Here is a 24,021-nt window from a genome sequence, read left to right as displayed (position 1 = left end):
GACCTTTGAACTTGCTTAGATGACGTAAGATCCCATAAGCCCCCATGTTAACTATAAGCCTTGGGATAAGATTCAGTTATATTATGTGCATATCCCCAGTTTCCTTTTGAGCAAAACATTTATTAATAATAGGTCATATCTACCCCCAGGCCCTTAATTTTAGTGTTCAAGTAAAGAGTGTATGCACTGCTAGTATTTTTATATGTAAATATTATAAACTCATAGGTTGAACACTTAGCTCAAGGAAAGATCTGTATTTTTGGTCTGATTTTGGTTTTATCTTCTTTAGTGATTTTTGGGAGGCATCCTTTGGACTTTCGATCCCAGGCGATGCCTCACCGCAGGAGGGTGGACGCAGCCTATTCCCTCTGATGGCTGCGCTCAGGGTAGCACTGGGGTTTCAGAATCAGTACCCTGTAGGTTGAAGCATCCCTGTGGCTGAGGTTTTCCCCAGCATCCTCTGCACCGAGGCTGCACAGCTGAAGTGAATTGAGTTGTGTGCAGCTGATTGCGGAGTAGTTCCTGTTAATCCCAGGGCTGTCATTGGTTGCTGGGGCTTTATAGCCTCTCTGGTCCCAGTCAGCGTTGAACTCTGTCTGGACCGACCTCTTCTTGTGACCCCGACTCTGTGTCTTTTCCCTTTGTACTTCGCTGGATGGACTGATTTCCTGAAATCATATGAAAACATAATACAATATAAAAATTATTGAAAAAATAATATCAAGACCCACACTTACATAAAACTTTTGGGAAAATTGTTAAAAATACTGTTAGATTAGTAAAGAACTTTAAAAAATATTATATTTTGTCTTTTGCAGTAAAGTTTAGAATTCTGTCCCTAAATGAAGATCTTCAACCCAGAGACAGTTTGGTAAGTGAAATCAAGAATTATAATTAAGAAATACAAAAAAGAAAAACACTAACAAGATTATTTTTTTTTTGTTCAATGGAAAAGCACTAACTGATAATTTCAGGTGAATCTGTACATATAAAAATGACATGATTCACACATTTTTTCATTAGTCAATGAAAAAAATGCTTGAAAAAGGCTGTGTAAAACCCTTGTGTAACCTTGTGAAAAACATTGATCAATATACCAATAACAATATACATACACTAAGCAAAATGTATAAAAATGGTAACCAATTGTCATGATTTAAAAAATAAAACATGAAAAACCATTGAATAATAAAAAAAACCTTAAGGAAAATCAGATAATAGAAAATTATTCTTTAAAATATAAAAAAAGGTTAATGCAAATATTATAACAATTGTATTTTCATAAATTTGTCTCATCTTTCTTTTGTCTTTCTTTTTTAGCTTCCAGTCGTAGAGCTACAGGTAAAAAAAAGGAAACCCATATATAAGTCAAAATGAAAATTGTTCTAATATTGCTTTAAACTAAGATGCCAAATCAATGTTAGGCAATGTAAGAGGTTTTTAACTTTAATGTTTTTGGGTTTTTTTTGGCTACTAATGTTAATGGTTTCTAATGTTGAATGGTGTGACTGGTAATAGGTGGATAGTATTTATAGTTGTCATGCATTTTTTGAAGGTCCTTTATACTTAAACATAGATGTTATGCATCACTTTGTAGCCCTATAAAAATAGGGCTACAAATAATTGTTTTAATGCACAAACAAAAATCAAGCTGATCCATAGATAACACAAAATGGAAATTCCACCAACATGCACTTTATATGTGGAACTCCACAAGCAAGGACGGACCTTCTTGAGAATATGTAATCTAATGAAAGTGAATAACCACCAATTCTGCAAAAGAACAAGGAAGAGCGTAGAAGCTTGCAACTGTTATTTAGATTCTTTCACTGAAAGGCACAGTAATAGCTGGTTTGTTTGTAAACAAACCTCATGCAATCACCATAAATGTTGACTCTCTTCCAATTTGTTAGTATGAGTACAAGAGGTTTTAAAGACAGATATTTTAGATTTAGGGTTTTAAACATAATGAAGGTAACATTTTTTCAGTCCAGGGCACTGTGCCTGAAAATGTAAATCCACAGACTGCCATTAGGAAGAGATCAAATTAACTCATGTCATCCTTTAAGGATCCAGGAAAGAACCGCATTGGTCAATGGCTGAACGTGAGCCTCAATCAAGGAATGGCTGAACTTTCGTTTCCTCTCTCCTCTGAGCCTCCACTGGGTGAATACTCCATTCGGGTGAAGGACACAGTTCATACAATCTCTGTGGAGGAATATGGTGAGGAATTTTCCTTTCAATCAACATTTAATATTTTTGGCTTGTTTCAATATAATTAGAGGTTATTAAATTATTAAAACTGTGCCCTACTGGTGATTTGCCATGCTTTATTTGCTTGGGAGTATGCTATATTGTCATCTTAACTTTGTTAAAAATTGAAATGGAGTAATAAAAAAGCCCAATGAATAGACCCTGTTGGAAAAAATGCAAACATTTTTAATTCAGACTTCAAATAAAAGCAATATAAATTATATTTCAAAAGGAAAAGCAATGACGATTAAGGGCGCAACCAATCATTTTTGTTCATAACAATTCTTCATAGCTTGCAGACATGACAGGAGTATGTCCTTTGCTAACATATCTGTAATAAAAGCTGACCCATTTTTACTCTTTCGGTTTGGAAATATAGGAGCCACCCTCTTCATACAAGTCTTTTCAGTCTTTGTAATTCTGTAATTTTCAATACCTGGTGATTTTGCCATGAAGTTCTTTGTTTAGGTTCTTGCTGGTATATCTCCCAAATAACCTTTTACTGTAGATTGCTCAATATACACAAACACTGGTGCAATGCGCATTGTTTCAGTTTACCATTTGAAATCTTGGTTTATTTATCAGTAATCATTATCAACTTTTTATTAAATCTTTCTCCACAGTTCTTCCAAAGTTTGAAGTTACCCTACAGTTTCCCAAGGTTGTAATGTTTAACAGTAAACAGTTCCCTCTTCGCATATGTGGAAGGTGAGTCTGAACTCCCATGAGGAAGAATGAATTTATGGATCTTACCAAAATTTGACATGACACAGGTTTTTCAAATAGTGATTTAATAATAATAAAGCTTGATATACATTCCAGGAATATGTTATCTATTTTAGATACACTTATGGGAAGCCAGTTCAAGGAAACTATACAGCCTCTGTGTGTCAAAAGAAATTATTGTACTGGTGGAGACAAGTGGCGGACATCAGTAAGGATATCTGTGCTATATATTCTGGAAAGGTAAATACAACAGAATTAATATTATTATTACACAGTATTTATATAGCACCATCATATTACACAGCGCTGTACAAAGTCCATAGTTATGTCACTAACTTTCCCTCAAAGGGGCTCACAATCCAATGTCCCTACCTCAGTCATATAACATTAATGTAGTCTAAGGTCAATTTTTTGGGGGGAAGCAAATTAACCTTACTGCATGTTTTGGGATGTGGAAGGAAACTGGGGTACCCGGAGGAAACCCATGCAGACATGGGGAGAACCTGCAAATTCCAGGCAGATAGTGTCCTGGCGGGGATTCAACTTGAGACCTATCGCTTTAAAGGCCAAAGTGCTAACCTCTGAGCCACCATGCTGTTAGATTCTTTCTGGAAAATGAATAATGAATAATTAGGAAACCTTGCATTTGATAAGCTATTGAGACACAACTTTATGTTTTGGAAAAGCAAACTGCAACTGACCTGTTGTGCCTGTAGTTCAAATACACTTGTTTTTGACATATGGCAGTCAAAGAAATGCAGTGCAAAGCAAAGTATGTCAAACACAGCCTAGTAGGTGCCATTTACACAGCTTAGTAAAAGGAAATTGGATTCTGTGTTGTGAACCACACCCACCTGGCATGAATCAAACACATCTGGCACTTGTCCTCAGGCTAGCCATAAAGCAGCTTCTTTGTCTAACATGCACATTTACTAAATCATTAGTTTGATCAGAACACAAATGTTTTCTCATTGTCCTCCTCCTTTTCTTGCATACAGATATACAGACCAATTCGAAAAAATTGGCTTAATTTGATCTTTTAAATAGCATTGTTTTTCTTGGAGTGAAAATCTATTGCAGTTTTTGATTCCTATAATTTTGGCTTTATGTTTATAGATAGCATATATGGTCCTGGTACAATAACTAGAATATATAATTTACCAGATCTAAACGAGGTCTGTTATAGGCACACTTATGCTGAGTTCAGATACAAGACCCAGGATTACAATACATTCCTCATTCAAAATGTTCATGAATGTAAACTGCTGTCACAAATGCAGCTAATGGAAGCACACATTGCATATAAAAGCATGGAGCACCCTAAAGTGATTTTATTATGGCTGGACCATAGTGGCAAGTGTTACCTAATGCGTTTCTAAGCCTCCCATAAACTCTGGTGGAGATTTTTTTTCTGGGGTGCACAAGTCAGAAACTAGGGTCTCAAAACTTTAAGTTAACTTCTTTTTTGCATCATTTTGGCCTGTTAAATATACAATTGAAAAACATGTGTTATAAGATTAAATAGTGCAAAACAAAACAGTACTGGGGCTGTAATATTAAGAAGATAGATAGAGTGAAGGTGCTCTGTAGCCCAAATCAAGAGCATCAAGCCAAAGAGCATCAAGTCAAACTCTAATGAAACAGTACAGTGGCCATTGTTAGTGTTGGAGTGTGTTACTAGCAGGATCAACAAGTAAATTGGGAAAACAAATCCCAAAAAAGAAAGATATACTGCCACCATATTTTGTAACCTACAATTTATTACATTTTTGCTTTGAGATACACCTAAATCCAATGCTTGGTTTGGAGTAAACCACTACTTTTAAATAGATATGTTTCCAATCCTAAAGTCCTTAGCTTGGTCACTAATACTTGATCACTGTGTTCCTCTTGCTGAATCTCAGCTGGACAGATTGGGATGTGATACCATAGATGTCAATGCTGAAGTCTTTGATCTGAAGAATGTTGCAATGGAGCGTAAACTGAAAGGAGAAGCATCCATCACTGAAGATGGGACAGGTACCTTCCTTTTGTCTTGCCTAATAACAGATTATGTACACATAATGTTAAGATAGGTAATGTGATAAAGTTATTCTATTATTTATTTTCAATAATTTCTCTGGCAGGAATTGAGTTATCTACAAGCAGTGAGGCTCCCATTACCAATGTAATCAACAAAGTGTCTTTTATTGATGCTGATAGTAACTACAAATCTGGGATCCCCTACACTGGAGAGGTGAGATATATAACATTTCTGGAATTTACCAAAACACACTTTATGCTATGATAATCGTAACGTCCATAACAATTAGAATGTTTAACAACAAGAACTGATGAGAACATCTTCATGTGTGTGGACTTTTTGACTAAATATTTTTCAACATCATTCACCTACTTTCTATTAAGATTTAAATGGTTGGTTTATCCAATAATGTTACTTTTTTTGAAACTAGACTGTAAAATGAACCCGTGCTCCATAAAAAATGTTTTCAATTGAACCACTGTCTTACCTTTAGTCTTGTAAAGTTGTACAAGCTCCTTTCGTGTATTGAAATTGCTTACTTTGATTTAATTGCTCACTATAAGGTTTTTTTTTTTTTTTACAAAGATCTTATCAATATGCCTCACAAACTTGTATTTGGAAACCTTTGGTTTAAAAATGTTTTATTTATTTATTTATTTATTTATTTTGCTGTGCTTTTTTCTTGTATATAAATCATAAAATAGAGAGCACAGAAGTTGTGGGTTTAGGACCCACAGTTGGTTTTAGCAACTTCTGGTTCCAGCAGTCTATGTAGCAGAAGTATATTAGGTGTACAGGCTTGGTAATGGTTTGGGATGTCATAGTTTTTTTTTTACTTATGGCCTTTCATAATGATATTCAGCCCTCTACATTGTCATATTCAATGGAGTTATCTATTTATAAATGTTCTTGTGCAAGATTCACCTAACTTTTACTGCAAATGTACATATTTTGCACATTAGATTCAATTAGAAAAATGTATGAATCATGAGCAAAAAATTGTCCAAATGTTTTCTAATTGAATCCAATGTGAAAGATGTGTATATAGTTTTAGATGCATATTAAATTGACTGCTCTCAGAAAAAAATATTTACACTCTTTTTGCCTCAGGTGTATGTTTCACTCATTGAAGTGAGTTTTCCTTACCTGCTAACCATTAGCCTCCTATCTGATTAGATGCATATGCGCTCATAAGTCTACTTACCCTGACAGATTTGGTTACATTTTTCTACATTGTTTGGAAAACATCACTGATCATACAGAAAACATTTATTCAGAAAGTGTGCCCAGACAAAGCAATTTCCTATTACATAATTGTTTGTGTCCTTTTTTTATCATTATCATATCTGAAAGGACTCATGAATGTTGGGGCTGATAATATACTCTCATCGACAGGTTTTAATTAGGATAATAAAGGGAGAGTGTCCAGACATTTACCTCCTTTGATTTTAATCAATTACTGTGTATAATTAGCCAATGTAAATTATTTGAGAGCTTCTAAAGCTATCTATAGGAGATACTTAAACAAAAATGAGTTGCATGGTTGATTTTCAAATAAAAAGGCTTTACTGTGGCAACATCATAGAACAGCTCACTTAAAATTTTTGTAATAATGTTCTTTTGCTAGATGAGACAAGCATTGAACTTTACAGTCACAACCATAAATGCTTTGTAGAAAACGCAGCAATATATTTCACAAAAAGTACATCTCTACTGTAAAGCATGATGTTCTGAGGTTGTGTGAGCTACAGAGTGAAGATGAACCCAGCATGTTATCAAAAAATATTGGGGGACAACTTCATCAGTATGAAAGCTGTGCATGAAATGCATTTGGATATTCCAATATGATAATTATCCAAAACACAAAGAAAATCAACTCTTCAATAGCTACAGTAGAAAAAAGTAGAAGTGCTAGAGTGGCCATCACATTCTCTAGAATTTTTAAACCACTTTGGGAAGATCTCAAACCTGATGTCATGCAAGAGAATCCAAGAATTTACTGGATCTGGATGCTTTTTGCTAATAAGAATAGGCAGCTTTACCACTGAGAAAATCAAGGGCCTCATGTTTTCTTTAAACAATGGAACACGTTACAAATTCTGTTTGGTGTTTAAACCCATGAGTACAAATGTATATGCACAATCATTGGAAATGAAATTAGGAGAAAGGAAAGCAGAAAGACTCACTAGTAGAAAGAATGAGATTTACAAAGGGTAACACTGAATGGCTAGGAAATCTGTTCATTCCGACCTTGCCTTTATTTAAAATCACATTATATATAAATATTAATAAATATTTTGAAACAAATGTCTATTGTGAATAAGACTTAAAACATGTTTTCTGTATCCATGAGAGCTTATATGGATATTTCCTGACATCTTACTAACAGTTGCTGTTAAAAAAAAAAACATACTCTGTGTATGATATCTTTCATGTCTTTGTTCAGGTTAAAGTGGTGGATGCCAGTGATAACCCAATACCGGGCATTAACGTTTACCTGACAAATTCTGCCAAATCCATCAATCAAACCTTGGTAACAGATGACAATGGACAGGCCTCTTTCACTGTTGAAACAAAGGAATGGAAAGAAACAATAACTCTCACGGTACTAACATTTTTGTTTTAGAGAAAATATATATTGTGTTTAGGGACTGCTTGAAAAGGTTGTCAGAATGACATTTTTACATTTCCAAGTAATTTTTTACACTAAATAATTTCATGAATATTTAACTGGGAAAGTTATAATGTCACACAGCCCCACAGTTGTGATTAGCCACAGTTAGTTTATACTACAGTCTGAAAACAACAACCTAAACTTTACAGAAACTCCTTACCTTTATACTTTGTGACTTTTAAGTTGACTTTTTATTTTATTTTACTTTTTTTATTTACTGAATAAGAAAAAATTTTAAGGGTGCCATGGCACCTTCTCCCGTAATACTTAGGAATTACAACTAGATCTTTGTACAGAAAAAGATAACTACATTTTTTTTAGTTTAATCTGTTTGAAATAAAGTTCCAGTAAAAAAACAGGAATAAAATACACAACTACCATTAGCATGCAAGTGCAAGTATCATATATAACAAGTAGTGCTTGACATAGAGATATAACAATATCAAGAGGTAAGCCCGTTGAGTATGCTGAAAGATATATCGGCATATCAGTCTACATATGAAATACAAACAATGGATAAACAGGTCAAAGTAGCATTAGAAAACCATTAGGAACCAAAACAAACAGAATGTGGATAATATTAAAAAAAATATGCACTAGAGACAATCAACTGAGCCTCGAGAGAGGGTAACAGGCAATTGTGTGATCACCTATATGGTGCCAAACACTGTGTAATGGGATAATGCTGTAACTAAAAGACACAACCAACAACCAAAATAAAAAGGAGGAAAAAAAAGGAAGAAGGAGGGAGACTAAAAGAAACCAAAACAGGGGGGAAAGGGGGGAATTTATGTACTGCGAGTCAGGGATCCACAACTAGGTCTGCCAATCCATCCTGCAGTTTTCCATTCACAGAAGATTCTGAGAGAGTCTTTACAAAGTATCCATAGGGACCCGGGGGCAATGTAGTAGTCTGTTCAACCTTTACGGTTTTATGGTCTGTATTCTTTCCAGTTCCTCATACTAATCCTGCTGTGATAGGGGAGTAGTAGACCAACATGTGAACACAATATCAACCTATTTATGCACTGTGACTTTTATGTTTATTTCTTCTAACTTCTAAAGTGTTTGATGGATATTTTATTAGCACTGGCTGCTATTAAGTGTGGGCCTTATTCCTTGGAGCATGACCGATTTACTAACAAAATGTAATTAGTTTTATTACTGTCCAAATTATTTATATTTAAATCATCCTTGTTTTATAAGTCTGTTGTATTTTTATCTTGTGTGTAAAAGCTCCTTTCAACAAAATGTATTTCCATAAATGTATGCATTTGTCTTTTTAGGCACAAACAAACCTACAGATTCTCCGTCAGTTTAATTACTTAACCGCCAAGTATGGTAGCGCATATTTGAACCTTAAACCCTTCTACTCCCGCAGTAACAGCTTCCTGAAGCTTCATTCCCTAACCAAAGTTCTCCCATGTGAGGGGCAGCAGGAGGTGCAGGTGGAATATATTATTAAACACATGGAATTAAAGAGTGACGCTGACCACTTTGACCTTCATTATCTGGTGAGAATCATTTGCATTATGGCTGCAAAAGAACTAAATAAACAATCATGGTAAATAGATGAATAAATAAGGTAGTTTTGTATGTAGGTTTTGTGATTGATTGTGAATGTTGATTTTGCTTGTTTTTGTGATCCGCACATCCCTTCTTCTCTCTATTGCTGAATAGCATAAAAGGATTACAGCCATTGCTGTACCACAGTTGAAGTGAAGTTTACAACCCACGTGACACTCCCTCCCGTAAGCCCTCCAAATGACCACGCCCTTTATAACCAAAATTTCACTTAAACTCTGTTTTTACCTCTACTCCACACAGTGTGTAACAACTTAGTATAAATATATGTTAAGTCATAGAACTAATTTTGTGGGGTTATGGCTTAGCCATAGATGTAAATATGCAGACAAAAAAACTGGTTGCATGTTTATACAGTGTGCATTTTTTAATTTTCATGGTTGTAGGGTGAATATAAATGTGCCATCTAGTAATACGACATAAGGAATTTGTCTCATTTCTCACCTTCATTCCTAAATGTAATTGTCAAGTATCAGTACTGTAGTGGATTTACTATACTGGAATCATATAACACTCTGGAAAGGAGAGCATAGTACATATTTTTATTATTTTTTAGCAAAAATATTTTTTAACAGAGACAGTATACAGTGAGGGATAGAAGTATTTGATCCCTGCTGATTTTGTACATTTGCCCTCTGACAAAGAAATGACCAGTCTATAACTGTAATGGTAGGTTTATTGTAGGTGTGAGAGACAGAACAACCACGAAAGAACCCTCAAAAACCCAGTGCTCAAAAGTCAGAGCTTGATGTGCATTGTAATAAGTGAAATAAGTATTTGATCCCCTATCAATCAGCAAGATTTCAGGCTTCCTGGTGTCATCCATGTTTGCAGATAACGAGCGAAGATTAGGAGCACCCTCTGTAAGGGAGTGCTCCTAATCCAAGCTTGTTACAGTACCTGTATAAAAGACACCTGTCCACAGAAGCAATCAATCAGATTCCAAACTAGCCACCATGGCTAAAACCAAAGTGCTGTCTAAGGATGTCAGGACAAGATTGTAGATCTACACAAGGCAGGACTGGACTACAAGACTGTTGCCAAGCAGCTTGGTGAGAAGGTGACAACAGCGCGATAATTCGCAAATGGAAGAAACACAAAATACCTGTCTCCTTCGGTCTGGGGCTCCATGCAAGATCTCCTCTCATGGAGTTGCAATGATCGTAGGAACGGTGACGAAGCAGCCCAGAACTGCACGGGGGGAACTTGTCAATGATCTCAGGGCAGCTGGGACCATAGTCACCAAGAAAACAATTGGTAACACACTGCACCGTGAAGGCCTGAAATCTTGCAGAGCCCACAAGGTCCCCCTCCTCAAGACAACACATGTACAGGCCCGTCTGCAGTTTGCCAAGGATCATCTGAATGATCCAGAGGAGAACCGGGTGAAAGTGTTGTTGTCAAATGAGATCAAAATTGAGCTCTTTGGCATCAACTCAACTGGCCGTGTTTGGAGGTGGAGGAATGCTGCCTATGACCCCAAGAACACCATCTCCACCGTCAAACATGGAGGTGGATACATTATGTTTTGGGGGTATTTTTCTACTAAAGGGACAGGACACCTTCATCGCATTGAAGGGACAATGAATGGGGCCATGTCCTGTCAAATCTTGGGTGAGCACCTCCATCCCTCAGCCAGGGCCTTGAAAAAGTTGTGGTTGTGGATAAGTATTCCAGCATGACAATGACCCAAAACACACGGCCAAGGCAACAAAGGAGTGGCTCAAAAAGAAGCACATGAAGGTCCTAGCCAGTCTCCAGACTGGTTGATAGGGGATCAAATACTTATTTCACTCATTACAATGCACATCAAGCTCTGACTTTTGAGCACTGGGTTTTTGAGGGTTCTTTTGTTGTTATTCTGTCTCTCACACCTACAATAAACCTACCATTACAATTATAGACTGGTCGTTTCTTTGTCAGAGGGCAAACGTACAAAATCAGAAAGGGTTCAAATACTTCTTAACCTCACTGTACATACTTCTTTCTTTGGGGCTGCCACCTTCTTAAGGTGAGGAGTTTTGTGTGCACTTTTGTTAGCCTGATAGAATTGTTGGTAAAAGCTTATGCTTCTAGTGGGGCAACCCTAGCCAAACAGGTAAGAAGGAAGGGTCAGACTAAAAGTGATCCACCAAGATGGTTGTATTGTGGATGGAGGGGGGAGAGACCTTAGTAGCCATACTGAAAGCAACTCTCTAGGGACGTAGCAGGGGGTTGAACAAAAAAATGTATTGCAGCTACAGTAAGTCATATAGTAAAAACTGCTGGATTTATGGAACAAAATTTGCAGTTTGTATGAGTTTGAAGAAGGGTTTTATTTTTTTAAGCAGTTAATGAAAGGTTATGTTATCAACAAGGGTTATTTTTTATTTAACATGTATGTGTGCACATGCACCAACCTGATGATGGGAACAGATAGTGGAAGCAAAGATTCTTATAAATAACTAAAACATTTGGGAAACTGCTGAAATGAAAAGTTAAAATTCTTTTAGGAAACATAATTGTACAGATTGACATTTAAAAACCTAAAAAGCAACAACTGGAATACAAAAATAATTGAGCAACAAATGATAATAGCACCCGGCCATGCGACCTATGGAGTGGGGACGCTCAGTTTTCAGTTGTTCCCCTTGTCTAGAGGGCTCTAAGGGGCCCTACTTATGACCACTGGGAAGTAATAACATTAATGGTGCTGTGATTCAGTAGATGTGGTCAGAAGTGTGTGGTCTCCCTGTGGTCTCTACCCTAGGTGGCCCAGGTCATGCAATTGTCATATTCATACCTGCAGCTGACATTACAAAATCTGTGAACAAGGATCAACAGCTATACTGCCTGGGGTTGCAAAATATCTTCTGGAGGTGACTTGGAGAGGTGCCTGCACTGTCTGATAAGAGTGTTCGATTGTAAGAGCCTTGTTGTGACTCCTCTCTCACATGTACAGCGTTGTAACTTTCTACATATCACTGGTGTGCTAGCAGGGGTTATGATGCAAGATTTGCAACAGAGTAAGAGGAAGTAACTTCTAAAAGGGGAAAAAAGTCATTATCAAACATTTGTACTGGGCCCATAAATCTGTAGCTTTGCCACTGAACACGCTAAATCATTTTGCAATTGGATAAACATAATAGCAAGTAATACTTATTTTCTCCACAAGAACAATCTGCCCTATAGTATTATAGAGATCACCCAACAACAAAATAGAAAACCAAATTGACTATGTCCTAATTAGGAGATGGCATAAAACAGATATAATCAATCCCCACACTTTCCATGGAGCACATATGTTTAATGATCACCTCATATGGCTAAAGTATAGGCAGAAATCTCTTGCTAATGAGACAGCTGGGAGAAATCAAAAGAAAAGTTCAATTAAAAAACAAAACACTAGCAATAAAAATGGAGAAATAGTAGATGAAAAATGTTTTAATCTATGATGATAGTAATAGATGGTTTTACATGAAAAATGAAAAAGGATAATGTAATTCTAAATAATTATTTTTAGCTTAGAAGACAAAACAAATTTTTAGTTAGAAGATACTAGGGGAACTAAAGTTCATCTTTAAAACCAAGTAATCAGGCAGGTGTTTATTGCAAAAATGGACAGGTGATGTCCCTGCTGCAATAAAACAGTGACCTGCTTACCTAATCACTGTCTGCATCTGCCTGTAAGTACATACAATATTAAAAAACATTTTTTTCCAACATCTTTAATTACTATAAAAATGCTAAAAGGGCATACAAAGCCATTCCATATACAGTATATTCCCTTCCTCTTGTTGAGGCAATCAGATCCATGTATCTATTTTCTAAATATATTTCAAGTGTTTTCTACGTGTTTGGCATCACTTTACTTCCTCAGTAAAGACATTACATAAAGTACAGTCTAAAATGCAAACAGTAGCTTACATTATTTTAATATCTAACCATATCTATTGCATGCAGGACCACCAGAGAGAATACCCAGGGTGAACTAGACCCTGGTGGCACACAGCTTGGGATTGCCAGACAGATAAGATCCTTCTAGCACTATCTTTTCAATACAATGGCAAACCACTATAGCAGTATCAGCATGAAAATATGAAAAATCACAAATTGAAAAAACAATAACAAGCACAAAATTTTAATTACACAACATTTATTTTTGCTTTATTTTAAAAGGTAACTTCCAAAGGCTCTATACAAGAATATGGAACTATAGAAGTCAGCACTGAAAATAAAAATGAAGGTAAGTAAATACATGTTTATATCTAATTTCAAACTTTTTTGGCTAATCTTAGAAATTGAGAAATGTACTTTTGCAAAAACAGCATGTTTTGACAAAACAAGAAAAATGTATTAATGTCTATTGTTAATTGTGAAGCCCTTGAAGAACTATTATATGAATAAATATTCCAATAATACAAATTCTATATATTTTAGGGAGTTCTTTAGTGAAGGAGTGATTACACATCTGTGTAAAAAATTACTGTAAATTATTGTAAGCAGAGACATAGATTGGGAAAAAGTTACATGTCAAGTACACTATAAATACCAATACCAAACAAACTTACAAATGAAGCCTACTGTGTATGATACAGATAATACTTATAGCTGTCATGTTCCTTGCTAATCTAGCCAACCCCTAATCACCCAAGAGTCTCTGGCTCAACTTCTTTCAAGTCTTTCCCTCTGCGTACCTACCTTCTCTAGGTACCTCCTTCCCTATTCTTATAGTAGTTAGTCAATCCTTTCTGTTACCATGCCACAAACCCTCTCTGGTCTGGCACCTTTACTAGCATGCCAAAGTAGTACCCTCTGATGACAATCCCTCTCCTCTTCATTTCATGGTATTATAAACAGAGTTTTCTTTTCCCTTCCTCATTTTGATTTAATTATGCACAATTAAATGTGAAAATCTTGCATCTCCTACAGGATGCTAATCCCATTATATCATATGCATAAATCTTAAAGATATGCACAGACATAATCCTAATCACATACAATATCAAGACTTTAAATAAATGTATATTTTAACATACAAACATACATTTTTTTTCAAATTATTCTTCGTTCTCTGCTACCAACAGTTCCATATGTTGAATATTTACCAATTCCATAAACCACTCTTTCATGGAGGGAGTAGTTGTCTAAAACCTGGGAAGAATCACTCTGGCTGCTGTTAAAAAAAGGCATAATACACTCTTTTTGGCAGATTTATATTTACCTAGAACCATGGATAGTAGTGCCATTTTGGGGTTATTAGGAAAATTAGAACCTGTAAACGTATTTTACACCTTTATGATCATTTTCTATAAGCGCAAGATGGGCAGGCATTCTCACCATATATGAATCACTGAGCCTTTATAGGATAAACATCGCCAGCATGTGTCAGGGAGAGAAGAAGAGAAACAATGTAGATCCGTGGGGCATCTATACCACCTGGAAAGCATCTTATAATTTGTCTTCTGAGCTTTACATGGGGGTGCAAGATTATGCCTTAGGATGAAGGGCTGTTCCCATTATGAATCAGAAATGGGTATTCCTATGTCTGATTCCAAATACCTGGTATAGATGAGAGAGTTAGACCCAGTCACTGCAAGAATAATAGCATACAGTAGGGATACAGGATGGGATGGTCGGTCAGAAGACCTTAATACCGCCTCCATAGTGGATAAACTGACCATGCGGCCAAAAATTCTTTTACTATTACTTTTTCCCATATTCAAAGAAGAGAGGGGGTGAAAGTTGCCCATTGAATAGTATGTCACATAGGTGCCTATGCTGATCAGTATTCCATATTAGAAACTGCTGGGTGAAAAGCCAAGTTGTCAAACAGAGGGGTCATAGGACCAGGTTTAGAAGACAGCTTTCCCGTACGTAAAAGATTGTCCCAAATGCACGAGAGATCTGTGGTTAGATTTGGGGGATGTTTAAATCGATGAAAAGTGTTATCCACCCACGGCAGGGAACGTAGGTCTAAGGGGGATAGTGCTTTCTCCAATAACACCCAGCTTTTCCTGTCTCTGTTTTAAAACCAATCTACTATTCTCATTAGGGCGGCTGCCTTATAATACGAAAAAAATGTCAGGGACTCCCTCCCTGCCTCTTGTTTTGAGTTTATTCAGGGAACGTAGTGCTATGTGTGGGGGCGTCTCCCTTTCCAAATGAATAATGTGAAGAGTTACAAACATACATTTTAATTATTATTTGTCCATAACTAATAGTCTTACAGTAGTGTCAACAAAGGTTTTTTTGGAGGCTAATGGTTACAATTGACCAATGGGAACGAGTTTCACTTGAACAGAAAAACAGTTGATGGTAATTTGTATAAACATTTAGTTGAATAATATCCTATTACTTCAACAAACTATAGGTGTTTGTCCCAAGTCAATTAGCAATATTCCTTTAAATGTGACACTTTCATGAAATCACAAATTCTATTTGGAGAAGACCACTGTATTGTACAGTATGGGATCACTTGCTGGCTGTACATGAGCAAAACAATGTGACAACACAAATCATTCAACTAACATGCTTTAAAAATGATGTAAAGTGTTTCCGCTTCACTATGAAAACAAGACACTTCTGCAAACATGGACTGGCTGGGAAGCAAGAGTATGGCTGAACTTTCAAGTCCATACCAGGTCCATATGAACCTGTTTGGCTATGGGAAAGGGAAGGTGGCTGGTGTGTGGCCACATCCTGTACAATTCAATATTCTCATGCTCCCTCAACAGTGGGGAATTGGGAGAGGCATGTTATTAACCCCCCTGGCGGTATAAATATTAAGGATTTTTAAATGTAAAAGTGGTACATTTTTTTTTTAAATACAATTTTTATTTTATTTTTCCAACTAGTACAACAAAAAATCATACAACACAATCTATAAAAAAAACAAAACTACAATTCCAGTGTTACTTCAGCTAGTTTCCATAACATATCACAATCCAAATAAAATACAATACAATAAAACATAAAACATAGAACATAACATAAAAAGAAAAGTAAAAAAAAAAAAAACAATAACTATCTATCTATAGGCCCAAAAATTCTTTACAAACATAAATGATGTATAATCTTACTGGAGAGCATTATAGTACATAATAATCCATACCGTCCAGGATGCTTACAATCATTTGAAATTACAACAGTCCCTGTGTTATTATCCACATAGAATGTTTGAATCATTCATAGATGGTCAATTTTTCCTGTACACTAAGTACTTTTTCTATATATTGGTACCATATCTGAAAGAAGCGGGTGATCCGTTTATCTCCCTCTCTCTCCGACTCAAATAATTCCCTATCAAATACTACTTTTAACAATGCGAGTACCTCCCGTATAGACGGGACCACAGAATTAATCCAATCCTTCAGAATCACCCTCCTAGCCATTAGTAGACATATACTGGTCCAACTTCTATATTTACCACGGGAATGGGACAGAGTCCTCATGCTCCAAGAACCAAATAGACACAAAATCGGGTCCTTAAGGAACGTTTGATCTGTGGTGTAATTTATAAATTGTAACACCTCATCCCATAACTGACCTATCTGCGGACAAGTCCACAAATAATGTGTTAATGTAGTATTTAATGCCCCACATTTAGGACAGTATGAATATGTCCTCTGCAACTCGGCCGAATCACGTTTCCTCATTAGCTTATGGGCTCTATGTATAATTTTGAAATGTGATTCCCTCCAGACCTCGTTAAAGTGGTACATTTTAAAATCCTCATTATTTTAAATTTCCCGCCCAGACGTGCTTAGCTGCCCAACGGTCCCAACCACCAGCCTAAGACTCGCAAGCAGATGCCTGGACAGTATCTGTTTCCTCTGGCCTCCCGTTTCCAACGTTCACACGCTGGAGATGCAGATGCCGGCCGGGCATCACCAGGTTACACTGATGCCCGGCCAGCATCAGCAGGGGAAGAAGATGTCGGACACTGGAGGACACCATTGGAACGTGGGAACCAGGTAGGAGTTTTAAACTTCCTGGCATTTCCACCCCAATTGTGGCTGGGGGTTATTACTTTTGGTATGGAAAATCCACCCCAAATTACACCAGGAAATACCACCAGGGAGGTTAAACAGCGCCTCATACCCATAACCTTTCCTTTAAATGCTCATGGGGATTTATGGGTGCCAAAGGTTACTTGCCAATTTCTGCCACTAAAATGCCAGATTTCCTAGTTGTTGATATGTAAATACAGCAATTATCTGTCTGTTTCTATCTACAGAATTAGCAGTTGCTAAAACTGTCAATGACTCAGTGAAAGAACATGCAATTGACCCAATCAGCCTCTGCAAATAGAAACAAAGTAGGATTTTTGCAATGATAAAATTTTGCAAAAAATCACCAATTATCCATAGTAGTCAGCCCCTATATAAAACCAATGTATTACAACTTTAGAAAAAAAAACACCCACACAGTTACAATGATGGTTACTTTTCACCCAACTTCTGCTACTCAGAGTGAGAGTCTGATCACAATCCTTTATTTGGGATCCTAGGAACCCTGAGGATCCCAGATCTCATAAGAAGAAGCTGCTGTTCTTTTCTAAATATTGGTTGATTTTTTATGATGTTTAACCAGTGAACCACTAGTTATTAAGCAGATTTAGCATTCTGGTCTAACATCATTGTGCTTTACATTTTGTAGTATGCTTCTACCCCCAGACCCACCTCCTAGCCTTTTACATATTCAGTGCATGCACTCCAGTGCTCTCCATAAACTGAATACTGTAGTGTAAACCATGTATGTACACATGCCTGGGAAGATGGTACAAGGAGCTATGCTGCACTAACAGGATCAAACATTAAATATCTTGCTATGCTAGGACAGATGAGTAGTGGTGTTTGGATTCTTCTTATTGGAGTTATTCTGTCATCAAATCAGATTTTGAAATTTTAGAAATCTGAGTTCCAATCTAAATATGGAAGTTTATGTGTTTTTGGGGTTTTTTTTGCATTTTTTACATGTCATCGTATTACTATACATGTCATTAACAGGTATCATACAGCTCATTAAAATATATGAATTTCTTATCTGGTCAGGGCTTTCTACTGATTCAACTGGATTTGAGCTGGCTTGAACTTTTCCCTTCTGATCACCTCTACAAATGAGTAACACTCTTACTGTATGTTTTAATACACCTCATTTGATCCTTCTGTGTGATCTTCATCCCTGCAGATCTTCATGGCAAGACAACACTGAAGCTTACTTTAAGCCCAGGGGCATCCTCAAGTTTTCGGGCAATTGTATATACTATATTACCAGGTGGAGATATTTTGGCTGACTCAGCAAACTATAAAAAACAGCAATGCTTCCACAACAAAGTGAGTGATCTGACCATAAAGCTTATTATGTATTGCTATGTGTTACTATGTAATCTAAAGGCCAACTCCAGTCATAACTTTTTATGTTCATGTTTTTGAAAGATTGTATAAGGTTTAGAAATTAAGCACTTTTAGAAACACAGGTTCATGAAATGCAAAGCATGGTGTTATTTTCAGAAAACTAATAACAAATGTTACCTGCTATTAAGATGTCTTGTTATTTAAAGGTGTAGCAGACTGCAGATTACCTTTAGCAGACAATGCAACTTACTGGAGTTGTAAAGTTAAGATTTTTGGGTAACTATGGGTCTCTACACATAGCACTTCACTTTTTTCGATTGTTCATTGAACAAACTGCATTTTAAATCTTTCCTACAAAAGGATGAAAACCTGGAAGCTGTTGTATTCTTGCAGACAAATTACAGCATATTCAATTGATTACTATTATTTTATTACTCTGAGCTACTGTTTTACCTCCTTGCCAGGTTTCAGTTGGCTTTTCTCCAGAAGAAATTCTGCCAGGTCTGGATGTGTCTCTGCAGATTAAGGCTGCTCCTGGTTCTCTCTGTGGTCTCAGGGTGGTGGATCAGAGTGTGGTGTTGATGAAACCAGAGAAGGAGCTGACTGCAGACAAAGTGAGTGGTTGATCTCAAAATTAGATAAATGTTAATAAATGTTTTAGTTTGCCCTCACTGTGTGATTTTTTTTATCATGTACATTTTTAAGGTTTATAATCTGTTTCCATTCTCAAATGATGGTGGATATGACTATCGTGTCCAAAATTATGAAAACCGTTGTGCGATTGACTCTTTTCTTCGTCGTCGCCCAGTAGAACGCTTCGGCTATCCATATTACCACTGGCCTTCGCTGCATTCACATGACCAGGATGTGGATGTATACAGTTTATTTGAGGTATATATAGCACTGAAAAATTTACCATGAATTGCAGTTTGTATAATGTTGGGTTTTTGTAAAGTAAAGCAACATAATTGTAGTGTATTACATTATTCTAATGTTTTGAAAATAAACCTGTAGGATAGCTATCACACAATTTTCGTTGTCAGCAGCTAAAGGTATATTCATCCCCTAATTCTTAGACCAACTATTGGTCCACAGCCATCCGACAGGTGGGCTGCGGCTCCAGCCGATGCACCCACCAGACCATGTCCTCTGTATAGATTGCAGGCTCAGGGCGTTGGGCTGGTTGTGTCTCTGGAGGCTCAGATCTGCAATGGGAGAGTGGGTGGGTTCTGGCATTATGACGTCACTCTGGGGGAAAGTTTCTTCCCCTTTGAGTGACACACAGCTCCCCGCGCATGCGTGGTCCGGAGTTTGTGCATTTAGTGGTCCGCGTGCAAATAGTTAGGGACCACTGCTGTAAAGTATATCATTAGTTAGACAATAAAGATGCAATCTTTTGAGATTTGTTCTACAGTTTAAAGCCATGAAATTAGTAGTAAAAGTCACATGATTAAGTTTAAAAAAAACGGATTTACCGAGATGTGACCTGCATTATCAAAATCGACAATCAAGTACCACGATTCTCAGGAAATGAGCCCCAACTTCAATTTTAAGCCCTATTTTGAGCCCATAAAATGATCAGAAAAATATGATAGTGAATCTGTGATACATGTAATTTGAAATCAAGAAAGTGTATGAAAGGCCAGGACCAGTAAAATGAAATGCTTAGAGAATGAATGAAACAGAAGAGAAGGTTGAATGAAGAGGCTGAGATAATGGATTATGGCAGGCTTTCCTGAAAAGGTTTGTTCAGGAGCCACTTTGCATATTTAGGTTTACTGGAAAGACGGAGAAAAAAAAATGTTTTACAGTAAAGATGCAACACAGGCCTTGAAGGTCAGAAGAGATGTTGGAGTGTGATAACAAGGCATGGTTCAAATTCTATGTACAGCTTTATAACTTTACTCACCAATGCATTCATGATATTTTTATAAAAGGTCAGGGTCCTTTGCATATTTAGCTTGTTTTAAAGTATATCCCTATATCAGTATGCTAAGCACAAATCTAATGTTGTTTTTATAAACTACAGGGAATAAAACTGAAAATACTAACAAGTGCAGACATTCAGAAACTCAAGGATTGCCCTAGACATCCATTTCACCGTTTTGCGATGCCAGGGCTGCCTGGAATGCCAGGGAGACCAGGATTCGAAGGACCAATGGTTATGAGTAAGCTTGTAAAATAAGGCAATAGGTAGTAGCAGCCATAACAATAGATTCTTATGTCATAGGACCTGCAGGTTGGGAAGGAGCAATGTAGTACTCATCACAACTCTTACTTATTATTATTTTTTGCAGTTGGGATTTTGCATGAATACACATGCTTTTGTGGGCTTTGTGTTAGGTGTTGTGCACCAGACTGTCCTAAAATCATACATTTGTCATTTTTGACATGCATGCATCACAGCATATAGGAGAATGAACGGCACTGCATCATATAAACACATTACACACTTTACATTTTATTTATTTAGCACTGCATACACAGGGAGAACAGGTCCTTAATTCACATAGTTATGCCTGCAGGGAATCTAAAACAAGAATGCAATGTTACTTATATATAAAGAGGAAATATGATTGTGAGGGACCAAATTCAGTTTAGTTAATTTTGTATTCATACCCACAATACAAACTTAACTCCCCTTCCTCAATAATATACTTATACCTGCATGCAATGTATTTATAAACCTAATTTTTGGTTTTCAGGTTCTATGCCTGAGCCTAACTTTAGACGAGAGACTGCACGTGGATCAATCCTGGATGCAGAACCAGAGGAAGAAAAGGAGAAAATTCGAACATACTTTCCTGAGACCTGGCTATGGGAGCTTGTAGCAATAGGGTAAGTCTCAGCTTGGCTTGTGCATTCAACATAAAAAGAGGGATTTATTAATAGAAGAACTATATCTAAAACAAGTTTTGGCTAGTGAAATGTTAGAACCTGTCAGATATATATCGCTGTCTGTGTCCTTGTTTAAGAGATTCTTTCTCAATTCTGTGGTTGTAACCTTTGCTACTGGGACAGAAGTGGAAATTTAAAATGGTACAATTGTCACTCACCAGATTATGCCCTGATGTCAGACATATCCATATTTGGGGCCACTGACACCTATTTGCAGACTGGAAGATACAGACATCAATCACACAAGCCATGCAATTTATAGTGGGTGTTAAAATGATAAATTAATTTCACCCTCAAATTTGCATGATATAATCACATCTTGTGTATACTTAAGAATCACCAATATGTTTTGGGACTTTACAACATCTCTTGAATCCCAAGAATACAAAAGTAATATATTGCAGCTTACCAGTTTTTATATGTGGTTGGTAGCTGAATTAGTTGTCTTTATTTCCAGACTAAATTTGGCTTCTGAACAATATAGAGAAATACCTGTTGACAATGTCAAAATTCTCGTGTCACAGTAAATTCCTGTGCACCGAACTAATGTTTTTTAGCCTTCCTGGTTCCGTCTGTATTATTTATGAAAGAACACCCCTTTCATAAGTAATACAGATGGAAAAAGAAGGCTGTGATTGTTGTCCAAGTCAAAAGACCAGCATAGGGTAACAACACTGCTCTTCTACAAATATAGTACATTTAGTAACCAGGCTAAATACGGGAAAGCTTAAAAAGAAAATTCAGCCACTAAATATGAAAAATTTATGTAAATGAAAATTGGAAACCGTTGGGCTACTATAAACAACTACTATTTTCTACAACCTTGTTTGGTTTATTATTATGATGGTGTATTCTTTCTTGCTCTTCGTCCTGTTTAGAGACTCTGGCAGTGCTGACCTCCATCCTAAGGCTCCAGATACCATCACAGACTGGAATGCAGGAGCTGTATGCCTGGGCCAAAGTGGATTAGGACTTTCTCCTCCTGTCTCTGTTCGTGTTTTCCAGCCATTCTTTGTGGATCTCACCCTCCCATACTCTGTAGTTAGAGGAGAAACTTTCATCCTCAAAGCCTCAGTATTTAATTATCTTAAACAATGCATTAAGGTTAGTGATATAATAGTAAAAAAACAAATTATATGAATATATTAATAATGTAGAATAATTATCTGCTGAATATTGATAGCTTATGTTCTGTATGTAGCACTTAACACCACAGGAACAGCTGAACTTTTGCAGGTTCTCCTCTTTATTTCCATACCAAAAGTCATGCACTCAGAAACCTGAACTCAATGACTCCAACAATCCAGAATGGCGGGTAGTTTAAATATACTTAAGACCAACGGGTCCTGAAGAGAAAAACAAGTAATATGTAGTGACAAACCAATACTCCTTAAAAGTATATGTAAACATATCAAATATATTTGCTTCTCCTAAAACCCAACATACTAGGTAAGAACAGGGGAACAACTCTGCAATAAATATCAAGCAGCAATACCAACAGTCACTAATAACAATAGAATAAAATAATTAAGCCAAGCCAGGCCAAGATTATAGAGTATTGCATTAAATCTTTCAAGATGGCCAGTGGCCTTTCACCATTCTGCTGGAGAGGAGGATTTATACAGTCTCCGTACCTTTAGGCTGGATTAAACAAGTGTGCAAACTGCAGATTCTCCCATTTTCTCTGTCCGCACTCGCATATTTCCACACAGATAATTCAACATCCCTAGGTATATTTTCCTCTGATCACTATCCAGGCATCTTTCTCCCTCTCGGGGGACAGATTCTTCCTCCCTGAGCTGCCCAAAGGGTTAGCAGCCTAAGCAGTAGGAAATACATATACAAAAATATTGCCTCTTACCAGGGGCTATAGGCCAATAATAATAGACCCTTTTGGTGACCTTTCTGAGGCCTGCAACCAAACAAGATTGTCTTCCTTTATTCTAATCACAAATTAGTCTTGTGGATGTAACTTAATGTGATCTTCCAATTTAACATTGTTGAGACAGATTAAAGTCACACTGAAGCCCACTGAAGAGTTGGAGCAGACACCATGTACAGACTGTATCTACAGCAGCTGCCTGTGTGCCGATGAGAGCAAAACCTTTTATTGGAACCTAAAAGCCACCAAACTGGGTAAGAAGGGATTTATAAACCCAAGGCTGGGCATATGGTCTACATATTATTTAGTGAACCTTGAGTATAAATTAGACAGAGATTCCACATTGTTATTTCTCCTGTAGCCCAAAGTAGATGGGGGTCAATGGGAATATTGGTAAGCAAAACAGCACATTGCATTATCTCGTTACGCATTTCACCAACTGGGCTTCTCGGGCTACAGGAGAAATAACAAAGTGGTTTTCTGTATAGTGCAAGCATTCCCATCCATGGTTAACATGGATTTATAATTTGATCTTTTTTTGACATGTTTTTTCAACAAATTTTGTTATTCTATGTCACTGAACTTTATTTTTAATATATTGCATACAAGAAAGTCTGCCAAAACAAGCCCCTACTTTTTTCTC

General features: G+C 36.7%; 1 protein-coding gene across 1 annotated transcript in view; it reads left to right on the top strand.

Moving 5' to 3' along the window:
* LOC140333963 (alpha-2-macroglobulin-like) overlaps positions 1-24,021 on the top strand; it is a 50,722-nt gene that overhangs the window by 10,363 nt on the left and 16,338 nt on the right. Inside the window, exons 4-20 of the mRNA XM_072416006.1 lie at positions 819-871; positions 1,321-1,341; positions 2,070-2,223; positions 2,877-2,961; positions 3,096-3,219; positions 4,884-4,998; positions 5,106-5,215; positions 7,449-7,607; positions 8,963-9,190; positions 13,419-13,485; positions 18,432-18,577; positions 19,063-19,212; positions 19,304-19,489; positions 20,628-20,766; positions 21,304-21,436; positions 22,375-22,600; positions 23,506-23,632. Of these exons, the coding sequence (XP_072272107.1) occupies positions 819-871; positions 1,321-1,341; positions 2,070-2,223; positions 2,877-2,961; positions 3,096-3,219; positions 4,884-4,998; positions 5,106-5,215; positions 7,449-7,607; positions 8,963-9,190; positions 13,419-13,485; positions 18,432-18,577; positions 19,063-19,212; positions 19,304-19,489; positions 20,628-20,766; positions 21,304-21,436; positions 22,375-22,600; positions 23,506-23,632 (2,223 nt within the window). The remainder of the gene's footprint in view (positions 1-818; positions 872-1,320; positions 1,342-2,069; positions 2,224-2,876; positions 2,962-3,095; positions 3,220-4,883; positions 4,999-5,105; positions 5,216-7,448; positions 7,608-8,962; positions 9,191-13,418; positions 13,486-18,431; positions 18,578-19,062; positions 19,213-19,303; positions 19,490-20,627; positions 20,767-21,303; positions 21,437-22,374; positions 22,601-23,505; positions 23,633-24,021) is intronic.

This window comes from Pyxicephalus adspersus, chromosome 6, assembly GCF_032062135.1.
Source record: "Pyxicephalus adspersus chromosome 6, UCB_Pads_2.0, whole genome shotgun sequence".
Taxonomy (NCBI): Eukaryota; Metazoa; Chordata; class Amphibia; order Anura; family Pyxicephalidae; genus Pyxicephalus; species Pyxicephalus adspersus.
This window is presented reverse-complemented; position numbering and strand designations above follow the sequence as displayed.